Here is a 27,879-nt window from a genome sequence, read left to right as displayed (position 1 = left end):
ACAACAACAACCAAGGACAATATCAATTAACAAGCACTTAAAGCACGACCTTGCTGATTATATATGTTCATATTGATAGTTATACTCAGTATAGATTTGAAGATGAAAAAAGAAAACCCATACCTTTTTTTTGTATCCATTTCGCTCTAAAATTAGGTCTTTTAATTGGAGGCTTACGGCCAGTTTTGCCAAACTAACAGTAGGCTACTAGGCTTGCACTTCTTGGAAGTCATATGGATATAATCATAGAAAAGAACCTATTAAAAGCATATTAAAGAGCGACTGCTTATTATAGATGGCTTGAGTTTATGCAGGTCATTTTCCCCAAATTTGGTGTGACATGCTCCAAAGGTATCCTTATAACTAAACTGTCACAGGGAGCTCTATTGTCTGACTGGTTTAGTAGAGAGCTACACATAATTTGTGCAATTTTCAAAGCATAGGTTTTCTTTTTGAGTATTATATATCAAGATTTGCTCACTTTCAAAAACTGATGAAGCTTATCCAGTGGCTTAGTTCTGTTATTTTTGGATTCAGTTCTGTGTGTTATTTGGTTATATTTAAAATTGTCAATAATTTTGGTTTGTTGTAATGATGATGTTTATTGAAAAGGTACTTCACTTAATCTGCTTTTATGTTGTTTTCATTTAGGATTGAAGGTACTACAGCAGTAGAGGTTGCAGCTGGTTTCCATTGGTATTTAAAATATTGGTGTGGTGTACATGTATCATGGGACAAGACTGGTGGCAGTCAAGTGGGTTCAGTTCCTCAGCCAGGATCACTTCCACCTGTAGAGGATGAAGGCATAAATATTAAACGCCCTGTTCCGTGGAACTACTATCAAAATGTTGTAACTTCAAGTTGTAAGTACTCAATCTTCATTTGATAGCTTTATGTCATGAATGCTTATTTATAAATGAATTATTACCAAACCATTGTTTTACATTTCAGTTTTGCTTGGATCCTACTGCAATGCCGAATTTGTTAGTGATGATGTGGTGCTTAGAAAAATCTCTTTAATGTTTTCAAATAAGATGAGATTTATCCCAAATGCAAGTTAGAGTAGGAACTTACATATTAGATTGCTAGAGTTTGGAAGATAAATAGCCAGGAAGCAAAATCCCCTTTTAAGTATGATAACACCAGAATGTCAAGAAGGAAATATCCATTGGGTGAGGATGTGAGGTGGTTTGGATAATGAAGGAAAGCCATGTTTCTAAGCGTTAGCCCTCCTACTAATCATTAGCCCTTGCAAATTTTACTCCGCCATTGGGGGTTGCATGGATATCAGATCGTTCTTGCTTTGTGTTTAACCTATCCAGTATCGGCCAAACAATATCCTTAATAAGAAGCCCACTTAGCAGAATCTGTATATGTTTTTTTTTCCTTGCAACTGTTCATGGAATAAAAAATAATGTTTTATGCTGTTTGCCATTGTAAACCATGCATATGGTATTTCAGTTGCAAAATGTTTGATAAAATCATAGTTGTTTGTTTATAAGTAGTTGATATTTGTTTATACTTTTTAGAATGCCAAATTTTAATCTTCATTTGGATATGGACACATAATCAGCCTCATGATTTTCAACAACTAATATAACTGTTGGCCAGCACTTTCAAACTCATAGTTGTTTACAAGTATAATCTAGGTGGTCTTTATAAATAAGCATGTTAATTTATTGTAGTCAATATGCTCCTAAATTAAGGTTTGATTTCCAAATACATCTATGGTTGTCAATGGAGTAATTGTATACTTGGAGGCTGGTGTTGAGAGATGGATTTTTAGGTTGTCTATAAGCTTGAATGAGATCATTTCTGACTTGGTCATGTCACGATGCAAATTGTATGCAGTGGTTGGTTTACCAAATAGCAATTGTGGACTGAACTTCCATGGACTCTCCAAAAGTAGAGGAAAACTCATGTGCCTTTGCTTACAGTTTTTTGATTAAGTTTGTCTTGTATTGCATTTGCTGACTCCAACTATCACAAACCAATGGTCAGACTAGCCTCTTTGACTGTTAAGAGTATTGCATTTGGAAACATATTTTGCACATAATCCATTAATAAGGCATGATCTGTAAGTTCTCTTGTAAGAGATGATCCATATTGTTAGTTACACAGAATAACTAAAGATTGATGTCTTTGAATTTTATATTCAATTACCTTCAGTTAATGGCCAAAGAACAAGTCTGCCAGCCACCAAATACAGACAATTGTATCAACAATTCTATCCTTTGAGCAATATCTGTTCAAGCAATAGCTATAGTTGGAAGATCTGTCATAAGATGGATTCTTTCTTACATTTTATAATAGTCTTTCTGATTCTATCTATTTTATATAGTTGGTACCTTTTCTGATTTTTCTGTCATTTGAAAGATTTTCCTACAGTTTTGAATCTTAGATTGGAATCTTGGTTCTGTTGAGAACACTTTTGTTTCTATTGCAGATTCTTTTGTCTGGTGGGACTGGAAAAGATGGGAAAGAGAGATTGACTGGATGGCTCTTCAAGGAATTAACTTGCCTCTGGCATTTACTGGTCAAGAAGCCATTTGGAAAAAGGTTTTCAAGGTAGTGTGACTTGTCTTACGTTACTCAAAATTCACTTTTTACAGAAACTTATGAGCTAAAGGTTAACCGTTGAAAATCACTTTCACATGTTATTATCTACTTGGGGGATTGCATGCCAGAAAGCCAATCTTATTTTATTATTAGATTATATGCGGGGAAAATGATAAGGATTGTGTATTGTCTTAAATGAGATGACTTATCTAAGTTTTTCTAGGATTCTTGTTGAAGATAAGACTCAAAGTTTTCTTCATTTAATCTATTTCCTCACATCTGTTTCTAGTGAGAGCTAAGGTGTTTAACATGCACTATAATGCAATATTGATGATCTGCTATGATCTAATTTTTAGATAATGCCGATCTTCTACATTTTTATCCTTGAAAATAGCCTCAGGAACTTCCTTCTAGAGGCAACCGTTTTATGAATGCAGGGCGTGGTGAATTCGCTGCACATTGTTTTCTATTTAAATTTCATCACTTCAAAGTCAGAATTTTAAATAATGCCAATAATTTTGTCTTAATTTATTGTTTAATAAAAAAATATCCTGAACTATTTCTGACTTTTCCCATTTGAGTTTTGTTTTACCCTATTGATTTACCTCAAAATGGCAAGCTTCTGACCATAATACCCCAAACCTTGAATCACATATTTTTCAAATCTGCTAGAATGTTGGAATTCGAAATCTAATTATACACTCTATACTCCTTCAACACTGAAAAAATAATATGTGGTTTGGACTTAGTTTGGTGAGACTGTCGCTTCATTATGATTAGTGAATTTGACTGAATCTAAAGAATGGCAGGATTTTAATGTGAGCAGTGAAGATTTGAACAATTTTTTTGGTGGGCCAGCCTTTCTTGCTTGGGCACGAATGGGAAACTTGCATGGGTATGTATAATTGCTGGAGACATCTAACACCTGTCATGTTTATGCTGAATTTCAAATTGCTATTTTTTCTTGCATATGGTTTAACTGAAATTATTATTTATTGGATTTACAAATGTTTTAATTGATTTTTAATAAGCTGCATTATGGTCAAAATCGGAAACCTGAATTTTCCATCATTCGATTCTATCCTTGAACTACTTGGTCACTTCCCATGAGAAAACAAAATCACTATATTGTGAGGGATTTGCTCTTTTTTTTTTGTCCTCTGAATCCTTTTTAGTTGTTCTTATTGCAATCCAATATAATACTATGAGGATGTGTATATAAGCAATCATGCCATTGATATGTTTTGATGTTAATCTTCATTGTATATTGAGAAGATGCATATCTTAGCGCTCTGTTGCCTTTTTGTTAGAATTGGATAGGTGAGGAGCGTTCTTGTTTGACTAGTCTTTCACAAATAAAAAAGATGTGCATTACTTAGCTGATGCATAGCTGATAATGTACGATCTATTTTTTCTTTTTATTCTCCTCCGTATCTACTTCAAATGTAATTCTCAACCTCTCTCTTATCTCTTATTCATGGATATCTGCAGATAATTGTAAATCTTATATGGTTTCATCATATATTTATAAATGTTAATGACACCGAATGATATCACACAGGCGATTGCAACACTAATGGTATCATGAGCTTGCTTCATGAGCTTTATAGTGTGTTTGGATTTAGAGCTTTATAGTGTCAGACTTAGCTAGAGGATGTGACAAGATGGGCTTAGTGGATATCTTTCGCCCATCTTGAGGGGGAGTGTTGAGATTTATTATATGTTTATATATTTTCAGGTTCTTCAGGGGCCTATCTGTAAATGCCCAATTTGCATTTGTAAATGCCTCAATCTGCGAGTGCCCATTATTTTTAAAAATCAATCCTCTTCCAGGTGTCCCTTTTAAGTATCTGAGAATTCGGTAGACAACATCTAAATGGTCAGAGTTTGGAGAATGCATAAATTGGCTTACCACACTAACGACAAAGGTGATATCAGGCGAGTGTGTGTTGGTATTATTATTACTGGTGGTAGTTCATGGTACAAAGTAGTTTCACGATATTATATTGATAAAAAAGAAAACATAAAATATTGTGTTTTACAGTATGGAGTATCATTGATAACACATCTTTGTGTTACATTTTTCTGGTAGACCACATTCATCTCATATAGTGTCTCCTTAGATGATTGATCCCCTTGACAAGTTATGTAGGTGTGCCATCAATGCACAATGACTTCCAAAACTTCCACTAGTGATCATCAGTGGGGGTATTATGAAGATTGTTGTACCCAAAACACCATATATTTTCTTTTAGTTTAAGATGTTTACAATGCTATACTCATAAGCCATTCCTTTTTCAAAAATATATTTCTGTGCTCAGTCAACCAAAGATGCTGATCAGACATCTTCATCTGATGACTCAGGTCAGTTGGACAAATGTTATGGCCCTGGGATCAGATAGGTTAAAAAAAAAAGGCCAGCTTCAAAATAGTTAGAAAAAAATTATTTGTGCTTAGTCAATGCAAAGTGCTGACTGGACACCTTGACTGGATTGCCTTAGAGTGTTTTTGACCAATATAATGGCCTTGAGCCAAATAGGTTAAGCGGTTAACTTTAAGGAAAGCTCTAATTTGTAGTTCTAGCTTGTTTGAAAGATTATAGCTTTCCTTTCCAAGTCGTTAATGGTTTTTGTTTTTTGCCCTTATTGTTTAGGCCTCTCCTTAGTAGCTGGTATATCAAGATTGCGTTAAACTTCTAAAGCCGCACAATAACATAATGTCAAATGATAAAAATATTATAAGGATATTTTCTTTGATTAGAAGTTTTATAATGTTATACGCATTATAGTTGTTCTGCAACTGGCTTTGTTATGCCATCTTTTTCCTTTGCCTTCTGTAGATGGGGTGGACCACTTTCTGAAGACTGGTTAGATCAACAGTTGATCCTACAGAAACAAATTCTAACTCGAATGATACAGTTAGGAATGACACCTGGTATGATTTGTTTTAGTATTTTAAATATCTGTATTTTTCCTATGTACTGTTATCGATAATACTATGCAATGCCATGGTTAATGTCATTTCTACCAAATAACTCTGCCAAATTGACTACCTGGATGATTGTTATGTTGTTACTTTATCTCTGGTTGCCTACCATCATCATCTCAAAATAACTGGGATAGCTTTTATTATTATTCCGGAATCTGTTTTGGTGAAGTTAGTTGGGTATACATAGGATCACTCAAATTCCACTAATTTTGCTTGCAAAGGATACTGTTAGTCCAGATCTTCACCAAGAATTGTATCATTGCAAAAGTTGTTCCTACAATGCAAGAGCACTTGTCAGCAAGTAATATAATGATATGTAGAGTGTTGATCACACGAGGAAGTTGCTCAATTAGAGCTAAGTGTTCTAATCAACACTACTTTGTCTTATTCAACCTTGTGATTAATCGAGTTGAAAGAATTGAAACAAACTAGAACAAGATGAGTATGAGATTTGGGCTAGGAGAGTAATAATCTTCATGTAGTAATGCAAGGAAATAAAAATTTCAATAACAGTTGGACTCCAAATGCATTTTTTGTATTTTCATCTATCAAATCTTTACCAGGAAGTCGCCAGTTTAGAACTCAATAGTTTTCATAGGGATCTCCTGATTATCCTATACGATATTGATCCTGGTTATCCCCTATTTTCCTATGAGCAATCAATTAGGTTACAATTCATAATGAACAAGCTCCCAATGATTACACAAGACTTCCAAGCACATTCCTACTCATAACAACTTTAATTCATTTAATAAATTAAATGTAATTGACAGATGCTATTCACTATTCACTTGAGGTCTATCCTTGTTTCCCTCTCCCTAGTTTCATGTGTCACTCTATCCTTTATCTCTTGGCTCTCCTAAACTGGCCGCCTCTAATCCCCAAATGCCTATTTATATCAGCAGCTTGAAAACCACAAAGATGCTGGACCTGCTTTCATACTGCAGTAATGCTGTGGCTCCCAACTCTCTGGAAAACTCATTGTCCTTCATCTCTAGCCCTGGCGCATCAGTGAAGCTTTTCTGGGCTGCAGTCTTGAGGCATTATCTTGGCTCCTTGAATGGCTTGTTTTAAAATCATCTTCATTCTCTGAGGGTACATACCTTCAAAACAAGCATGAAAACACTACATAGTGCCTCAACTTATAGCATAAAAAGATAGACATTTTAAATCAAAAACATTGCAAAAACATTATATGAAAATTGACACAACTTATTTTAAAAACGAAACAGTTAACCACAAACCATAACCCCATTATTAGACTCAAAAACTTAATTCTAACCACAATTGAGGCACAAACACAGAACTTCCACTCCACTTCTCATAGTTATTAGGTACACAAAGAAGTGTTTATTTTTAAGATATACCATTTTATAATTTCATGCATGGTTTTATGACTCATTTTACTTGGTAAATAGTTGTATTGTTGCTCATATTTGCCAAAACAATACAGATACCATCTCTACAGGAGAATGGATAACAAAATTTCCTATATATTAAAACCCATGCAAGTCTTCTACCCGTGCAAATCTCTTGTTCACTGTATTTATTGTAATCATTTAAAATCCCCCACTCATGCAAGTCTTGGTTTTCACCAACTGGTATATCTATTATAGACATATGCATTTCTTGTATTGTGGGGGTGAATTGCTTACTTTGTCCAACCACAATGACTGAATTTATTATTCTTATGCATAAGAAAAATATATTACATGCAGACAAGATTTTTAAATCACCGCAAAACCTCCCCCTTTTCTTTTCTTTGATTAAATTCCCAATAGTTCTATCATCCTAACTCCTAATATATGCTTTCCAGTTTGACCTAATTTTCACACAAAATACTCATGTACTTGAGGTCAGTTTCTGCTCCTTGTTAAGATAGATGTATAGCTGTGATGGATGAATATTCCAGAATGAGACAGATTGTTATCCTTTTTGTTCCATGATGTGAATGCATGGCTACAATTTGGTGCATTAGTATTTGAAAGGTTAATCCATGAATCTAACAACTGCTTACCCTTTGCTTTCCTTCGTTTATATGCACAAGATCTGATGCCTAGGGACACAATTGGCCCCCTATGAAAATTCCCCCTTGGGACATCCCCATCAATCAAACAATTTTGGCTAGGATCTTTATTGTAGCATTGATTACCTAGTTGTATTTTAGTTCTGGTTTATATGACCTGATCTGATCTACAATGGAACCGATTTATATCTTTTTGTTCATAAAAAAAGTCTGGCAAAATGAATTGGAACTGAAATGAGGATGCAGAGTAAATGAGAGTGATACTACCTGTATCACCTTAAGCGTTTTAAACGTTACAAAGTTCGGTAGAAATCTGATCACTACAGTTTAACTTCAAAAAGGGCTTATAGGAAAAGTAAATGTTTTATTACCTATAGGATTCTTTTGAAGCTAATAAAATCACCTACTTGTGCATTTGGTGGCGTCAATAGTTATTGGTTGCAACTGGTTTTAGGGTATCTATGACATCTCTGTCAACACAATGTTTTTGAGCTTATATAAACTGTAAAGAGAGAAGATGCTATATCTAGCAAACACCATTTTTTGTTCGTAATCATGGCTGTTTTATGTTCTGAACTTTCATAGCCTGAACATTTTGTGTGACTGTTCATTGTCTGCTTCAATTTTTGCTATTCGTTTATATAAATGACACAAGGTAGAGAACGTGGGAAAGAATTGTTTTAGTGCTAGCTTCAATTAATTTTTTTGACAATTGAAACAGAGGGATGGTTACATGTCTTGATGCCATTCTTCCATCCTCACTGAATCTCATCTTATGAGCAACCATGGTATAATCTTTCTGTTCATAATTTGATCCTTGTTTTTGATATTTGCCCATTTTTATGCTCAGAGAATTTGGTTCCACTTAATGGTTTGTATGGTAAAGTGATGCAAATCATTTGTATGTTCACCCACAGTTTTTTAATTGTTTCAGTGTTGCCATCATTCTCTGGAAATGTTCCAGCTGCATTTAAGGATCTATTTCCATCAGCCAGTATAACCAGGCTTGGGGATTGGTATTTTCCTTTTTCAAGTTTCTGTTCTTAGAATTTCTAATTAAATCTTAAAATGTGTTTTTTTTTCTTCTTTGCCATACTCTTTGCTATCATAGTTTGCCTACCAAATTATCTAATTGTCCTGATAAGTTACTTAGGAACTTAATTTTTCATGCTATCTTGGTAATTATATTCTAATGATTGTGCTATGTAGAAGAGTATTTATGAGCACAATATGCATTCACATGCATTTTGAATTGCCATGTGTGCTCAATTTATTATTGATTAATATTTCTTTGTTTTGGTTATCATCAAATATATGCATATTAACTTCAGGTGGTATCTTCTAAATGCAAGAATGCAAGTTATAAATGCTTAGATCATTGTCTTTCTTATACACTGCATTCTTAGGAACACTGTTTCTGGTGATCCACGATGGTGTTGTACATATCTTCTTGATCCATCTGATTCATTATTTGTTGAAGTAGGAGAAGCTTTTATCAAGCAACAGATAAAAGGTATTTTTTTTATTTGATAACAACAAAATCAATTGTTTATTATTATATGCAATTTTTTTTTTCAATTAGTAAGTGGATTTCTCTCTTGCTTTATCATTGTCCTTCTTCGTTCAAGTATAAAATTTTCTCCTAGAGCTGCAGAACTCATGATCCTATTAGAGAGTATTACTGTTGATGTTTTCAAATTAAGTTACAAAAGACTGATAATAAAATGTTGATGGTGGCATGGTGCTTTTCGAATACGATTATTTAAAGTCAATGCTTATGCAAAGAGACATCTATTTGATTATGTAATACTGAATTTATGCTCTGCTGAATTTTTTTAACTGGGTGAAATATGTGGGAATAATTGCACATGTCTGAAGACTCTAAACTGTAAACGATATATGTTGGTTAACCAAATGAAACTAAGTTATACTGAATTATTTATTATAGTTTACTTTGCAATCTAGGTGCTTTGTTGTTCATTGTTCAATTGATAATAGTTATCTTGTTATGCATGGCTAGGTAGATTACTTGATAAAGGGAATGATGAAGTTAATAGGAGTGCAGCTGTCCTTGAAATGACTAGTAATTAGTTGATCCCAGAGTTTGGTTCTTTATTCGGAGAACTTTAACTTGGCGCTGATTACAGCAGGTCGGATATGTGGATAAACCTAAGTTGTCTTGGGCTTAAACTGTCTTCTGTTATGGCTACTTGTCTACATTAATTGGACCATTTAAACTTCTTCAACAGTGATTTATCTTTTAACTGCAATATTGTCAACTTTTCTTCTGCTTGAATTGGGATCAAGTTTCATGTGTATTTCACTCCATTTAAGTCTGCTCTTTATTCACTACTATTAGAATGTCCTGTTTATTAGTTGAAAAAACTACCTCACAATTTTATATCAATGCATTCTGTTTTTGACAGCAATCATTCTGCTTCTTTGGTCCAATTCACAGAATTACCATGAAGGCAAATTTTAGTTTGAGCTTTTATTGATGCCTTGATACAGGGTATCTTCTAGACAATCACCTGGTTCCTATAATGAGTTGGCAGAATGAATAAAGAAAATTACTCGTGTTCCATTGTTACTTTGTTAATTAAATATCGGTAACCTTTATACAACCTTTTAATATCATGTTGCTCTTTGTTGCACCACGCCTCGCTTTGCAGTTATATGATCAGAAACTATGAAGTCCCCCATAATATGCCATAACTCTCAAGGTATAATCAAATCACAACCTCAAGCACCTTTATATTGGGACATCTTTATAGCACTATAGGACAATTCACAACTTATACCCAAATGTTAAGGGCGCGTTTGGCAACTTGGCACTGGAGTTCTATGGAAGTGTGAGTTCTAGATGGAAGTTGGAATTATGGCTATTTGTTTGAGTTGTAAAAAGCTTTTGAAGTGTTAGCTCTACCACTACTAGAGTTTGGTTAGGGATGAAGTCAATGGAGGTCTAGTTCCATTGCCTGTGGTATTTGGTTGGGGATATAAGAAGTGAATGGAGGTACTTCTAGGATGGTTGGGGTTTAACATAGTGTTTGGATCCAAAAATAGATGCGAAAGTAAAGGAAGGGAAAGGAAGGGAAAGGAAAGAAATGGTTGAACCCTTGTTTGGATAGTCATATTTTATGGAGGGAAAGGAAAGGAAGGTTTTCTGATAAACCTTGTTTGGTTAAAGAGAGGAAAGGAAGGGAAAGGATATATAATAATATGATTTACCAATTATATCCTTATTATTAAATAAAAATTATTTATTTCTATTTAAACACAAAAGGGGAAATCTAGTAATATAGCAACATTTAAGGTAATATAGATGTGTGATCTATATCGATAAATGGAGAGAGAAAAAATACAAGATCAAATCAATGCAAGATATATGGAATTAACAAGAAGGATTGAATTAGGAGTAGAAAAAAATGATTGGTGCCATATGAACCCTTGATCACAATAAAATTAGGTTTGAAAAAAGTGAAAGAAGAAACTTATGAAGCGATATCATCTAATTAATTAAAAAATTGAAGGTATTGGGGTCTTTTTAAAAGTTATAAAATTTTTAGGAGGTTCTTCCTCCACGGCACCCCAAATCGGGGGCCAACAAAAGTGAGGTTTCGGAGGGTTAGAGTTATCATTTCCTTTCCCTTTGTTAAATTAAAAAAATCTATCCAAACGAGGGAAGTGCTCACTATGACTCTCCGAAACTCTCCCTTTCCTTTATTTTCCCTCATTGGCCGTCAATCCAAACATAGCATAAGGTTTACTCCATGGGCGAACAATCAAGAATAAGCATTGTTCACTAATTGTGAATGATTGAATGATTAGCAAGTTAAAGATCAATTAAGTTTTGTAATTAAAAATTTTATTTCAACATAAAAATAAAATTACAAAACTAACCCTCATCCAAGTTAGACACTACTTGCTACCACCTATTAACAACTTAACCTTTACTTAACCTCTTTAATGATGAATCATATTGACTTTCATAAACACCAGGCCTAAATTTCGTGGCATCCAATGAGACTCTTATCAGGATGTGACCGAGAATTATTCATCCTGGTGTGTGATCATCTACTATTGATAAAATCGACATATTAGACAGACATCAGACTGGTTTAGATGGTGTTTATGAAAGGTTTTCTTTGTGGTTGATTCAATGCATAATTTAACAATATACGAGATCATGGAAGATAAGTTGTTTTGGTTCACCAATTTGCTATTTGCATTAAATTAAGTTGTCATCCAATTGGAGAGGTTAAATCAAATTGGGCTAAATTTTTAGGTTTCCGGCCTTATATTAATTAAGGATTTGGCTGAAGTTTCCGTAGTAAGGGCTATATGAAAGTAGGTTCATTACTTGTGTGAGAATAGGAGAAATAATTTTGGATATTAATTAAGAAAAGAGTACAAGAGTATATATATAGAGAAATATTAGGGTTTGTGTATGGGCCCAATATGGCCCATTACTTAATCTAAGCTCTAACACTCCCCCTCAAGCTGGAGCATATATATCGAACATGCCCATCTTGTTACAAGATTACTAAAAACTTTAACACTTAAACCCTTGGTGAAGATATCCGCCAGTTGCTCAGATGACTGGGTATATGGCGTAGAGATGACTCCCTTTAATACCATATCACGAACGCAGTGACAATCAACCTCCACATGCTTAGTACGCTCATAGAATGTTGGATTGTTAGCAATGAAGATGGCGGCCTGATTGTCACATAACATCTGCATAGGTATCGTGATGGGGAATCCTAACTCAGATAGAAGAGACTACACCCAAACCATCTCACATGTCATGCCGTGCCATTGATCTGTACTCTGCTTTGGCACTCGATCTTGAAACCACATTCTCCTTCTTACTTCGCCAAATAACCAAGTTTCCACCACATACGTACTAAAAACGGCGTAGACTTTTTCATACCTCATCGCCGCCCGTAGCCCAGTCGAGAATGAGGTACATGATGTCTAGGGTGACCATGGTTCTTGATAGAAGACCTTTCTTGGGAGCTCCTTTAACATATGCGAAAGCACCCTCGGAGCACCCCTGCCCGATGAACTTCTTGTGGCTCATGCATAAAGCCCGACTCAAGAGTCCAAGCTGCGTAAGATATATTAGGACGAGTAGCTATTAGATAAATGAGCTTGCCCAGATCAAAGCGTCTGTATTGACTCGGATCTTTGAGAGTTGGGGATGATGCCTCCCGGAAGGGTGGTGGCGCTTTCGATAGGTGTACTCTACGGTTTACTACCCGATAAACCCGAGTCTCCTCGAGTAAGTCCAATACATACTACTGCGTGAAAGCATCATCTTTCCTTTGGCATATGCAGAACTCGATACTAAGGAAGTATTTGGGTGCGTCCCATTGTCTCGTGTAGCGAAATGCTTCATTAAATGCTCCTTAGTTCTCGAATGCCACGATAATCGCTACCGTCGACAAGATGTCATCGACGTATACATAAAGTACTAACACATCCGGATGGGTGTTCTTATAGAACACGGAGTGATCCACATTCGCCTACAAAAAACCATCTTCAGCTGCAATTACACTAAACTTTTTCAAACCATGACGAGAACTCTGTTTTCGGGACCATAGATCGCTTTCTTGAGTTTGGCAGAACTACATTCTCCACAGAGCGACATACCACGGAGGTTGCTCCATAAATAGTGTCTCGACTAAATCTCCGTGAGAAAGGCGTTCTTAACATCGAGTTGACTGAGTGCCCGTGATTGATTCATAGCTACAGGCGAGTGAGAATGCAAATGGAATTGAGACGAGCGACCGGTGAAAAAGTCTCGGCATAATCAACACCATAAGTCTGAGTAAAACCACGGGCCACCAACCGTGCTTTGTAGCGATCAACTTTACCATCAACTTTATGCTTGATAGAGAAGACCTATCGACAAGTGATGACGCTGGTATCAGCAGGGCGAGGCACGAGCTCCCATATACTACGAGATCTCAAGGCTTCCATTTCCTCATTTATTGCCTTTTGCCATTGTGGAAGCAGACGTGCATCCTGGTAGTTCCTGGGGATCGACTTAGCAGACAAGGAAAGAGCAAATGTGCGGAAGGACGGGTGAAGATTATCATAAGAAACAAAAAGTGAGATGGGATGTTTGGTACAAGAACGAATACCTTTGCGAAAGGCAATGGGAAGTTAAAGAGACGAGTCTGCATCATCCGGGGACACAATCGGAGGAGGCAAATCTGGCGGTGGTACATGTTGGTGGCGATGATAAACTTGTCCAAAACGGCCATCATTTGGATCTACTAGAGGAGGCATCACACTAGGCACATGCACAGGTGGAGTAACTGAAACAGGAATAGGGAGAACAATATCAGATGATGTAGTCAACAAATCGTGAGAACCCGAGTCAGTAAAAAAAGATTGAGACTGAAAAAACGTGACCTCCATAAACACATAGTACTTCCGACTAATCGGGTGATACAAACGATATCCACGTTGGGTGCGGGAATATCCGACAAAGACACATTTAAGCGCATGCGGGCACAACTTATCCAAACCAGGAGTTAAATCTTGAACAAAACCAACACAACCAAAAACACGAGGAGATAAGCGGAACACCTCAGTATCAGGTAGAAGACGACGTAGAGGGACCTCTCTCCTTAGGGGTGCAGAAGGCATACGATTAATAAGATATACTGCAATTAAGATAGCATCAGACCACAAATACCTAGGGACATTTCGCTCCACTTAGAGAGTGCGTGCAACATCTAAGATGTGACGATGCTTTCGTTCAGCAAAGGACGCACATAAAGAATTTATAGCAGAAGATACAAATTCTATAGCATTATCAGTACGAAGACATTTGATAACTGTGAAAACTGATTTTGTACTTCCAAATTAATGTTTTAAGGACATCAACAATAGATCGACGGTCTTTTAGCTAATATACCCATGACACTCGGGAAAAGTCATCAACAAACACAACATAGTAATGATGACCGGAAATAGATGCGACTCTAGAAGGTCCCCAAACATCACAATGAACTAGATCAAATGACAACTGACTAGACACTAGAGTAGAACGTTTAAAGGTAGCGCGATGATGCTTACCCAACTGACACGTTTCACATTGAAATGACTCGACTCGAATCCAAGGCAAAGCCTACTGAAGGCGACTAAGAGAAGGATGACCCAATCTACAGTTGCATATGAGTGATGACTCGGTGTCTGAAATAGGAGCTGCCAAACCACAAGGAATATCATCAGGCACAAACGTATACACACCGTCACCACGATTACGTCCTAAACCAATCCTCTTCTCCGTCTGCAGATCCTGAAAAGTGCAGTGAAAAAGGAAAAAGTAACACTGCAATTCAACTGTTTAGTGATCGCAGAAACATATAGCAAGTTGATAGGAAAATTAGGTACAAAAAGAATATCCGTTAGTTTAAGTTGAGAGGAAGCCTGCACAACTCCTTCTCCGGACACTAAGCAAGATCGTACATCAGCAATTGCCACAGAATGAAAAACAGATGGAGAGATTTTGAAAAAAAGATTTTGTACCTGTCATGTGAGAGGAGGCCCTGGAGTCAATAATCCGGGAACTGTCCCTGGAAGCAAGAAAGGCATTACCTAAGGAAATAGGAGAAGAGACTATGGTATGAGAAACTGTACCCTGTAGCTGCTGGAACCGTGCAAAGTCAGCGCGAGAAATAGTGACGAACTGTTCTGCACCAGAAGTAAGTGACGGATCGGCCAACTCTGTACTAGTATTGACCATTACCGGACGACCATGCTTATCCCAACAACGATTCTCAGTGTGGCTCGTCCGTCGACAAAAGGTGTACACAAACCTACCCCGAGAATCACCACAACCGGCTCCTTCACCACCACGAGAGGAGACGTTACCATACCCACGAGACGAAGACATGACGACGAAGAGACAAATCCTTCAGCAACAAGACAAGGGCATCACTGGTGAGGGTTGAGGAACATCACCAGGTGCCCGTAGAACAACAGGAACGAGATATGAGAGGTGGCTAGTGGCGGCGATGGCGGCGGAGAGTTGAAGGCTAGGATTTAGATTGGCGGCGGCGACGGCGGCGACAGCGGTGGTGGCGGCTAGGGTTTTGGGTGGTCACTAGGGTCTAACCTAGAGCTCTGGTACCATGTGAGAATTAGAGAAATAATTTTGGATATCAATTAAGAAAAGAGTACAAGAGTATATATATAGAAATATTAGGGTTTGTGTATGGGCTCAATATGGCCCATTAACCAATCTAAGCTCTAACAACTTGCGCTTGTATCAAGCTATAGGACCTTATTTATTTGATCAGACTTCAAGTTTCAAATGCCCATTAAGGACACATCACAACAGTAAAATCTTGAATGTGTTTAGATTTCAGCTTAAATATGACAAGCTGAACATTTTTGGAATAAATAAGATATTCTGTTGTTTGATTACAACAAATTATCTATGCGTCAGTATTTAGAAATACCATGTATGAGTGGTTAATTAAATGCTATGTTGTGCTACTTAAAGTTGTATGCAATTATAGCAAAATTAATTTTGTCATGTGGTAATGAATAAAATGTTTATTTAGTATTTCCTCCGCTTTCTTTTAGGCACAATTGTAGTTATTCTCATTTGCTTATTATGATTTCAATTTGCTATCCTATTCTACTTTATTAGGCATCTACATAGACATCTGGTGTTACGAAAAATCATAATCTGATTGTAGTTGTATAAATTTCTATTCTAGAAATTAAAAGAACAATTTTCATCTGATAGTAGATAAATTTTATTTATCTTACCAATTTTTTGATAAAGTTTCTTATTTTCTTTATTTTCTACACTTTAAACTTTGCAGAATACGGGGATATAACTGACATCTACAATTGGTAATTCTCTTTTAGTTTCTCATAGTGATTTTTTGTCTTGAAGGAGCTTTAGCTTTTGAAATTTGCTTGCAATATTTTTTTTATTTTTACTGGTGTCACCTAGCTTAAACTATGTGAATAAAGATATTGTCTTTTTTTTTTTAAACATTTCTTTGATATACTTTTTTGTTGACATCACTTTAAGTTAATCTTATTATAATATCTGTCATGCCGTGAACCTAGTCCGGTAGACTTGGAGCGCCGATAAACGACTACACACCGATTAAGGTAAAAACCCAGTGGGCATGTAAAGTTTCAACAACCTGTTTCAGAACATTATATACTAGGGAGCAATTTAACGAAATTACAAAATAACACGGAGTCTAGCAGGATACGAGACACAATTCCACTGACTTAAACAAGATCAAAATAAAGATACACAAGTCTCACAATTACAACAAGAGTAAGGAAGATGCAATTTAATTGGCAAGGCCAAGGTTATGCTAGCTACTCAACAGCCACTGCTAAGCTACCATGGGAAGGCCTTACTCCTGATTAAAAAGAGATAATCAACAACTTTATGAGTTTCAAGGCCCAGTAAGTTGTCCACTAAAAAAATTGGGAAATATACCAAGTTTAGAGAGTAAAATACAAGTACCAATGATAATAAATACTTGTGCATGAGTGCTTCAGAAAAATAGCATGAATGGCAATATATATATACTCTATATCAAAGTGCACTGCTCATTAAAATTTAAGTTTCAAACTGGAATGACTTAAACAGGGATTTTGAACATAGCAAGATTTCCAATAGTATAAGTTTCCCAAACTATCTCCATTTATTTTACTTCACTGGCACTCGAGTCAGAATGTAAAAACCATTTATTTTAACTCGGTGGTGCCCGAGTAGAATTATTGAAACCCGTTTATTTTACCTTGATGGCCTGAGTTAGAATATCATAAGCCGTTAATTGTTTCAATGATGGCCGGATGCGAAACTATAGTCTCAATTTTAAGAGTTCATGTTGACATGGCCAGTGTTGATCCCCATCGATAGGGTTAATGCATAGTTAGTTCGAGACTAGTATTGTTATAAATAAAATTATTTTGTGCCAATGTTAAAAAATGTCGATATGTTCAAAGCTAAATGTCACAGGAATGATAATGTAAGGTTTTCCTTTCTAAAACAAAGTAATATAGCAGAATCTATAGTATAAAAAATTTTCTTAGTTCTTGTTAGAGTTATGTTATAGTTTATATTTAATTAATGAGCCATATTGGGCCCTGATGCAGCGGTATACTTGAACCCGTTGATTCGCCTTCGAATGCCGGTAACAAGTTTTCCAAACCCTGTTGATCAAAGATAGCCAGGAATTGGGAAGAGTAAAATTTTATTACTCAAGAAAATGATGATCACAAAACTGATTTTCCTCTTGCCCGTAGGCTTACATTAAATAAGCGAAAAGAGCACTAAGAAAGGAGATAATTCAAAAATTTATCAAAAAAAGTAAATTCTCAAATATCAGCAATAAATAAAAGATCTAACAAAATAAAGATTATCGCCACAAATGCTCACAAATAAGATATTTCTATCCTAAGATATAAAGAAATCAATTATTACTAAAAAAGGGCAAAAGTAGGGTTTTCGAGGCCTAAACGATGGAATTTGGCCAAATTTTTCTATGACTCACTAGTTTGTGGGACACAAACTCGTGACTTTCGTTCTTTGACCCGTTTCCCATCAAATAGACCCAGTCGAACCATAAAATCCCGTCGCCCGCCAAATTACCAAAATGCCGTTGCCTCGTACTTCTCCATGTAAGCACATACCACGTCGTCTATACGCCCGTTATCAGGCCCATACCACAAAACCCTAATATTTCTCCATATATATCTTTGTACTCTTTTACTAATGAGAGAAACTATTTTTAGGCCTCGTCTCTTCGTTGTTGAAGGATTCCTCTCTTCGTCGTCATGTCTTCGTCTCATGATTCTTTAGTTAAGAATCTTCATTGTACCTCGCCAAAGTTAGATGGTAGGAACAATGTTTTTTCGGCACAGAGTTTTGAGCAGTTCCTTATGGCTCATAAGAAATTGTTGTAACTCATGGCAAATCCTCCAGACCAACTGTTTAATCCTGTTAAACGGATTGTACCGCCCCTCATTTCTTCACTCACATCCGTAGCCTATTGAAGGAGCTAGATATTTAATAGTTCTTGATCTGGCCAGTTTTCGTCGTTATCGGAATGAAGTTGCAATCATCGCATATCTTTCCGGGCTTTCTCTTGAGGTGCAAAACTAGGTGAAGGGTTCTATTCTGAGTTCTGAGAGAATGCCTGATCTTGCTGCTGTTTATGCTCGCATGCTTCGCCCGTCTTCTACATCCACATCTCCATCGCCTGTTGTGTCCTCTAATCAGTCTGCCTTCCTAGCTTCTCGTGTGCATGGTGGTAAAGGCTCTTCTCGTGGTGGTCGAGGAGTTGGCTGTGGTGATTCTCGGAGTAGGTTTGTGTGTACCTTTTGTCGACGGACAGGCCACACTAAGGATCATTGTTGGGATAAGCATGGTCTCCCAACAGTGACCAATGCTTGTACTGAGGTGTTCGATCCGTCACCCACTTCCTGTGCTGAACAGTTAGTCACCATCTCTTAGGCTGATTTTGCACGGTTCCAGCAGCTACAGGGCACAGCTTCTCATGCCAGTCTTTTCTCCTGTTTTTTCAGGTAATGCCTTTCTTGCTTCCAGGGACAGTTCTTGGATTATTGACTCTTGGGCCTCCTCTCACATGACAGGTGTTGGAAATATAGTACCACATCGGTTGTGTGATAGAAGTGTAATGGGTTTATATATAAGCATATGGGTTGAGCTATTAAGTCTTAGACTTTTTGGTGTAAGACCCCTATGCCCATATAAAGCCCATATAGGGTCCACTAGTACCAAAATATAAAAATCTAACATTGTATCAGAGCAATATAGTGGAGCCACCGATGTGGTACAAGTCTATGTGTGTAGGACCTCTGAGACACAAGTAGTGTACAAGTCCATGTAAACAGACTTCTGGTGTACAAGTCTGTGCAAATTTGACCGAGTTGAACTTGAGGAAGGGTGTTGGAAATATAGTACCACATCGGTTGTGTGATAGAAGTGTAATGGGTTTATATATAGGTATAGCGGTTGAGCCACTAAGTCTTGAGACTTTTTGGAGTAAGACGCCTAAGCCCATATAGGGCCCACTAGCACCAAAATATAAAAATCTAACAATAGGTACAAAATCTTTTTTCCAAAATTTTTCGTCTGTTTTTCGTTCAGTGGCAATTGCCAATGGATGATCGTGCTTAGTGTCCGGAGATGGAGTTGTGCAGGTTTCCTCTCAGCTTTAACCAAATGTTCTTTTCGTACCCAAATTTCCTGCCAACTTGCTATCCGTTTCTACGATCACCAAACATTTGAATTGTAGTGGCGTTTTTCCCTTTTCACTTCATTTTTCTGGATTTGCAGACGGGGAAGAGGATTGGTTTGGGGCGTAATTGTGGTGAGGGGGTGTATACGTTGGTGCCTGATGATATTCCTCGTGGTTTGGCAGCATTTGTTGCTAACTCCGAGTCATCACTAATGTGGCATTTTAGATTGGGTCATTCTTCTCTTAGCCGTCTTCAGCAGACTTTGGCTTTGATTCGGGTAGAGTTATTTCAATGTGAGTCATGTTAGTTGGGTAAACATCATTGTGCTACCTTTAAACATTCTACTCTAGTGTCTAGTCGGTCATTATTTGGTTTAGTTCATTGTGATGTTTGGAGACCTTCTAAGGTCGCGTCTATTTCTTGATGAGGACATCACTCCCATACCAACTACACCACATACGGATGGTAATACTTCAGGTGGTATAGAAGAGGAAGCATATTAAGGACCATTTACACGAAACCGTGCTAAACAAATCCAAAACCAGGTGAACGCTAACTTAAGCTTATTCTTAAATTATATTGAAATGGTGTTTTCAATTTCTTCTACCTTAATTGTACTTAGGTGTACGGAAATGAGGACATAATTCCAGACTTAGTCAAACAAGAGGATAACAATAGAGAAGCATTTGGAGCTATGCCACATGTGGGACTCACACTCACGTGCACGTCCAAGAAGGAAATTGTGCCTATTTTCGTTGGCCCTAAGCAAACAAAGGGAGATGTGGTTTCCTTTTATGACAAATCAACCCAAAATATCCCTTTTCTTAAACCAACCCAATTTCTAAAAGAAAACAAAATCAAATCCCAATCAACTAGGAAATCAAGTATTCCAAAATTAAGAGTGGAGAGATTCACCTGCCATCTTCATGTGCTACAGTACCTGTGGGATATTATTCCCATATTCAGATTGATTTTCAAGCCAATTTTATTTTCCTATTTTTAGATTGTTTTCCTAGCAAATTTTCATTTTCTATTTTTTGGTTAATTCCCTGGCCAATTTTAATAAGATAGTTTTCTTGTATCCCAAGTTTAAGTTGGCTATAAATAGCCTTGTACCTTCTCTTTTGAAGTGTAGAACTTTGATTATCATTCACGAAATAAGAGTTCTGTTACTACCATTGTTCTTGTGAGTTCTCCCGATTTCGTGAGAGGAAAGTTTCGGCTTTCTCCTAATTCGTGCTCTACGCTTGCGGGCATTTTGTGTGAATTAGTTTCTGGTTTGTGGTTCTGCGATTGTTCGGACAGCAGGTTGGAGTTCTTCAAGCTTCGGATCTTATTTTCCCAACGAACGGGTCACATCCATCCCCAGTTGTTCGCAGCTAGTTATCCCTCAACCTAGATCCTATGCCGTGAAGATCGGGCCATCATCTAGATTTTCTTCTTCTTCACCAAGTTGGAGCCTATCATTTCTAGTCATCGTTACTATGTTGTGTTTGTTGATGATTTTTCCTGAGTGTCATGGGTATATTTGTTAAAAGACTGTCAGTCTATTGTTGATGTCCTTAAAACATTCATTTTGGAAATAAGAAATCAATTTTCCACTGTTCTCAAATGTCTTCGCACCGATAATGCTTTAGAATTTGTATTTTCTACTATAAATTCTTTGTGTGCGTCCTTTGGGATTATTCATCAGATCACCTGTCCGCACACCTCTCATCAGAATGGGGTTGCTGAAAGAAAGCATTGTCACATTGTGGATGTTGTGCGCACTCTCTTGGTGGAGTGTAACGTTTCTATGTATTTGTGTTCTTCTGCAGACTATCTTATTAATCGTATGCCTTGTATATACCTAGGGGAGAGGTTCCTCTACGTCGTCTTCTACCTGATACCGAGTTGTTTCGTTGTCCCCTCTTGTTTTCGGTTGTGTTGGTTTTGTTCAGGTTTTAACTCCTTTTTTGGACAAGTTGCCTCGCCTGCGCTTAAATGTGTCTTTGTTGGATATTCCCGCAGTCAACGTGGATACTGTTTGTTTCACTTAACTAGTCGGAAGTATTGTGTCTATGGATGTCATGTGTTTTAAGTGTCAATCATTTTTTTCTGACTTAGTTTCTCACGATATGTTTAGTACATCATCTGATATTATTCTTCCTATCCCTGTTTCGGTTCCTCCACCTGTGCGTATGCCTAGTGTGACGCCTCCTCCAATGGATACAGATGATAGCTGTTTTGGACAGGTTTATCATTGCCGTCATCGTGTACCACCGCTAACTCCGTCCCCTCCGATCCTCTGCCCAGACCATGTAGATCCATCTCTTGATCTTCTTATTGCTTTTCGCAAAGGTATTTGTTCTTGTACTAAACATTCCATCTCACTTTTTGTTTCTTATGATAATTTTCACCCATTCTTCCGCACTTTTGCTCTTTCCTTGTCTGTTGAGTCAATTCCTAGTAACTACCAGGATGTGCGTTTGCTTCCACAATGGCAGACAACAATAGATTAGGAAATGGAAGCCTTGAGATCTTGTGGTACATGGGAGCTCGTGCCTCGCCCTACTGATGCCAGCGTCGTTACTTGCCGATGGGGCTTCTTTGTCAAGCATAAAGCGGATGGTACAGTTGATCGCTACAAAGCCTGGTTGGTTGCCCGTGGTTTTACCCAGACTTATGGTGTCGATTATGCTGAGACTTTTTCACTTGTTGCTCGTCTGAATTCCATTCGCATTGTACTGTCGGTAGCTATGAATCAATCATGGGCACTCTGTCAACTCGATGTGAAGAATGCCTTTCGCTATGGCGACTTAGTTGAGACAGTGTTTATGGAGCAACCTCCGGGGTATGTTGCTTAGGGGGAGAATCTAGTCTGCCAGCTCAAGAAAGCGTCTTTGGACTGAAACAAAGTTCTCGTGCATGGTTTGAAAAATTTAGTGTAATTGCAGTTGCAGATGGTTTTCGCAGGTGTAATGTGGATCACTTTGTGTTCCATAGGAACACTTCATCTGGATCTGTTGGACTTACGGTATATGTCAATGACATCTTGTTGATGGGTAGCGATCGCCAGGGCATTTAGAGAACTAAGGAGCATTTAATGAAGCATTTCGTTACACAAGACATGGGACGACCCAGATACTTCCTTTGTATTGAGTTTGCATATGCCAAAGGAAAGATGTTGCTCTTATAACAAAAGTATGTGTTGGACTTACTTGATGAGACTGGTTTATTGGGTTGTAAACTAGAAAGTACACCTATTGAGCAGTCGCCACCTTTCTGGGAGACATCTTCCCCATTTCTTAAAGATCCTGGTCAATATAGACATTTGATTGGTAAGCTCATTTATCTGACAGTTACTCGTCCTTATATATGTTGCGCAGTTGGACTCCTGAGTCAGTTTATGCATGAGCCACGAGTTCATTAGCAGGGTGCTCTGAGGGTTCTTGCATATGTTAAAGGAGCTCCCGGCAAAGGTCTTTTCTACAAGAATTATGGTCACCTAGACGTTGCAGCCTATCCTGACTCGGGTTATATTGGCAATAGAGGAGACAAAAAGTCTACGTCGGTCTTCTGTACGTATGTTGGTGGAAACTTGGTTACTTGGCGGAGCAAGAAGCAAAATGTGGTTTCGAGATCGAGTGCAGAATCAAAGTATAGATCGATGGCACAGACAGCTTGTGAGATGGTTTGGGTGCAGTCTCTTCTATCTGAGTTTGGATTTCCTATTACAATACCTATACATATGTTGTATGATAACTAGGCCGCCATCTTCATTGCAAATAATCCATCATTCCATGAGTGTACCAAACATGTGATGGTTGATTGTCATTATGTTCGTCATATAGTTCTGAAGGGAGTCATCTCTACGCCATATACCCAGTCGTCTGAGCAACTGGCGGATATCTTCACTAAGGATTTAAGTTTTAAAGTCTTTAGCAATCTATGTAACAAGCTGGGCATGCTCGATATATATGCTCCAGCTTAAGGGAGAGTGTTAGAGTTATGTTATATTTTATATTTATTTAATGAGCCATATTGGGTTCATACCACAAAACTCTAATATTTCTCTCTCTATATATATACTTGTACTCTTTTACAAATAAGAGATACAAACTATTTTTCCTATCTTCATAGTTCTCATTGGAGTATAGATAATGTAATATGAACATATAAACCCAAAAGTTTTGCATGATTCCACATTCCAAGAACTAAATCAATTATTTTCAAGGTAAATAAAGGAATGACTAATCAAATAAATAATTAAACAATTCGATGAAATTTTACAGGAGAATACAATAAAAAGAAAATAACCATATAGTTATATTTGTATGACTTACCTGGAAATCTCCTAGCTCCAAATTCGACTCAATTACTAAAATCAAACTCCTTGGAGAGGTCTTATAGCATAACATAATGTTATCTAATCCTATTGAAATAGGATTAGCTCTCCAAAGTTATACTACATGTCCCAGCCTAATAGTACACTAGTGATATATAAACACCAAAATTGGGAAAGAACCACAATCTATGCAAGTAGGGCTAGAAACACACATTGCACTTAATTGAGGTCCTTTAACAAGTTCTGGCCGTTTCTTAGGATATATCCTGCTCAAACACAAATTAGGCCAATACAAAGGTTATAAAATACCGACACGCTTTACGGAACAAATTAAACTATTCTATGTGGCTAGAAATTAGGCCAACAAGAAAAGGTATAAAGATACTAACTGCACATTATAACTTTGAAATGATTGTCCTATAGATGCCGGGTGTGTAAAGTCCTTGCATACAGAATTAGGGCAAGATATATAATCCAATTTCTCACACAAGCAACTAACACCAATTTGAAACCCCACCTATATGCATTAAGGAAATCACTAACAGTAAGCATGAATCTTGAGAAATCTTATAGCAATTGCTTACTCAAGATAAGGGTAACTAATAATTACAAGGCAAAAACATATTGTCATTGAAAAAGGGAGCAATACATATATATATATATATACATATATATGCATATATATTTAAGGTTAAAATACAAAAAAGAAATTAAGAACAACTAGACTTGCTAAGCTATAATAAGGGAATGTTACAACACCCATAAGGCTTCTGATGAAGACGAAAATTGCACTTATACAAAGCAACACACTTATGCAGCCCAAGCAAGGGGTGTAATAAAGCAATATAAAGAAATTTATGTGGATAACAATAAGTTTCAAGGCATGGCTAGCAATCAAAATTCAATGTGGGCATTTCATCAAACATCTTAAGTGCATAATCAAAAGACCAAGTAGTTGCACCACTTGACAATCAACTTATGCTACAAATAATACACAGCATTCCACAACCACAACTAAAGGAAAAGAATTCTAACAAGGCTAAGAATCTTGAGGATCTATAATACATCCACAACATCATCTTTTTGGCATTCAAGGCTACAAGAATCATCAAGAATTACAAGGTAGGAGGCTTACTTGCCTGAAGCCTCTTCTAGCACCTATAAATTCATAGAGAATGAAAGATCTTGGCCTTCTCCTAGCACATTAATAAGGGTAGCATACACTTTTGAAGTTCTCCAACTACTTGACTTTAGTATGGCATGCAAGGTTGGCGGTATGGCTGGTAGCATGGTTGTTAGAGTGAGAAACTCGGGTTAGGTCATAGTGGGTGAAAAGAGGGAGGGTACAGAGGGGGATGCTTCACGGGATGATAAGGAAAAAAGAAAAAAAATTTTTGTTGAAAGGTTGAGTTAGGGGGTTGTGGTCCACAATCTTCTTCCATTAGAGTTTAGTTCTCTGAACTTATACTTGGCTAGTTGAAAAGATGAGGATATCGCCGCCAACTTGCCTCATGTTCAGAATGATTATTCCATTGCACCATGACATAAGGAATGATCCACCTCTACAATGCTTACTTCTTAAAGTTCACAATTTTCACAAATTGCTCTTCATTAGACAAATCACCACTAATCTCAAGGTTAGTAAACTGGATCATGTGATTGGGATTTGTGATATATTACCGCAACATAGAGACATAAAACAAGTTATGCACCCGAGAAAGAGCAGGTGGTAGGGCAAGATTATATGGCACATCGCCTACTTGCTCCAAAATTTCGAATGGACTAATAAACTGGGGACTAAGCTTGCCTCTAACACCATAGCAATGACTCTCTTAGTAGGAGTGACCCTCAACAACACATGGTCTTCAATCAGAAATTCCAAGCTTCTCCTTCTTATGTTAGCATAGTTCTTTTGCTTGCTCTAAGTTGCTCGCAATTGTTCTCTGATCAGACCGATCTTCTTTACTATCATTTGGACAATCTTTGTCCCTTGTAGTCTCTTTTCACTTCAGCCTAATAGATAGGTGATCTGCATCTCTTGCCATACAAATGCTCATATGGAGCCATTTGAATGCTCACTTGATAATTGTTGTTATAAGAAAACTCAATCAAAGCGCCTTCAAAATCTAGCATATTAACTTGTAACATATCTTCCGGAATTTGAATTGTCTTCTTTGACTGTCTATTAATTTGAGGATGGAAGGTGGTACTGAAGGTAAGTTAGGTCCCCAGAGCTTTGTGTAAGCTTCTCCAGAAGTGCGCCACAAAATGGCAGTCTTTATCAAACACGATGGTAAGTAGGACACCATGAAGCCTCATAATCTGTCCAATATATAACTCTTCTAACTTCACCAATGTCATGTTAGTTTTGATAGCTAAGAAATGAACAGAGTTGGTCAATCTATCGACCACTACCTAAACACTGTGAAAACCTTGAACAATCCTTGGAAAACAAGACATGAAATCCAATAGCTATGTTATTCCATTTTCACTATGGGATTGCAAGTGGTTAGAGAAGTTCTATTGGTTTCCGATGCTTTGCTTTAACCTGCTAATTAGTCAAACACTATGCCAGAAATTGAGCAATTTCCTGGTTCATATTGTTCCCTCAAAAGATACTCTTCAAGTCCTTGTACATTTTGGTGCTTCCAGGATGCATTGAGTAGCTCGAGTAATGCGTTTCTTCCATATTTTCCTTCTTTAGATTTGGATCATTTGAAACACAGTCTTGGTTACCAAATTTCAGCGACCCAACTTCATTTATTCTGAAGTGCACCTGAGAACCATCTTCCACCTTTTTCTTGTGCTGCTTTGATTTGTTCGAACAGAGTAGGCCAAACCACCATGTTCGTTAAAGACATTATTACCTTGAAGTAACACTTGGAGCTTCAATCTCATTATATCCTCCACAATTGGCCCGTGAGAGATGATCATTGCAGTTGCATTACTAAAATATCTTCTGCTAACCGCATTAGCCACCACATTTGTCTTGCCAGGGTGATAAATGATAATCAAGTCATAATCTTTCATCAACGCCACCCATTTTCTTTGCCTCGTATTAAGCTTTTTTTTGAGTGAAGATGTATTTTAGACTCTTGTGGTCTGTGAACACCTTGCAAACTTCACAATACAGGTTGTGCTTGTAGGTCTTCAAAGTAAAAATCATCGCAAAGGGCTCCTAATCATGTGTGGGATAATTCTCCTTACAAGGCTTTAATTGTCTAGAGGCATAAGGCACCATCGTTTTGCATTAAGACATACCCCAAACTTGTCTTACAAGTATCACTGTAAATAGTAAAGCCTCCAATAGCGGTGGGAAGGGTAAGAATGGGTCCTGACACCAGCGGCGCTCCAACACTTGGAAACTCTGCTTGCACTTGAAAACTCTGCTCGCACTTGGCCGATCACTGGTAATTTGCTCCTTTCCTAGTAAGCCTCATTGAAGTTGTTGCCAAATATTAAGAAGCATTCCACAAATTGCATACAGTAACCAGCTAACCATAGAAAGCTGCAAACCTCTGTCACATTTGGTGGCCTCTTTATTTGACAATTGCTTCGATATTCCTAGGATCCACAAAAATCTCATCCTTGGTTACTAGATGACCAAGAAAATCCACCTGATCTAACCAAAACTCACATTTAGAGAGTTTTGCAAACAATTTCTTCTTCCTTATGGTCCTCAGCACAATCCTCAAGTGTTTCTCATGGTCTG

At 37.2% G+C, this 27,879-nt stretch overlaps 1 protein-coding gene across 1 annotated transcript in view; it reads left to right on the top strand.

The window, feature by feature from the left end:
* Nucleotides 1–27,879, top strand: part of LOC120273503 (alpha-N-acetylglucosaminidase) — a 59,392-nt gene that overhangs the window by 1,320 nt on the left and 30,193 nt on the right. The window contains exons 3-9 of the mRNA XM_039280135.1: nt 652–863; nt 2,447–2,568; nt 3,369–3,454; nt 5,399–5,493; nt 8,508–8,589; nt 8,980–9,086; nt 16,429–16,459. Coding sequence (XP_039136069.1) covers nt 652–863; nt 2,447–2,568; nt 3,369–3,454; nt 5,399–5,493; nt 8,508–8,589; nt 8,980–9,086; nt 16,429–16,459 — 735 coding nt within the window. The remainder of the gene's footprint in view (nt 1–651; nt 864–2,446; nt 2,569–3,368; nt 3,455–5,398; nt 5,494–8,507; nt 8,590–8,979; nt 9,087–16,428; nt 16,460–27,879) is intronic.

Source organism: Dioscorea cayenensis, chromosome 12, assembly GCF_009730915.1.
Source record: "Dioscorea cayenensis subsp. rotundata cultivar TDr96_F1 chromosome 12, TDr96_F1_v2_PseudoChromosome.rev07_lg8_w22 25.fasta, whole genome shotgun sequence".
NCBI classification, from domain to species: domain Eukaryota; kingdom Viridiplantae; phylum Streptophyta; class Magnoliopsida; order Dioscoreales; family Dioscoreaceae; genus Dioscorea; species Dioscorea cayenensis.
The sequence above is the reverse complement of the archived record's forward strand: the minus strand, read 5'-3'. Positions and strand labels throughout refer to the sequence as shown.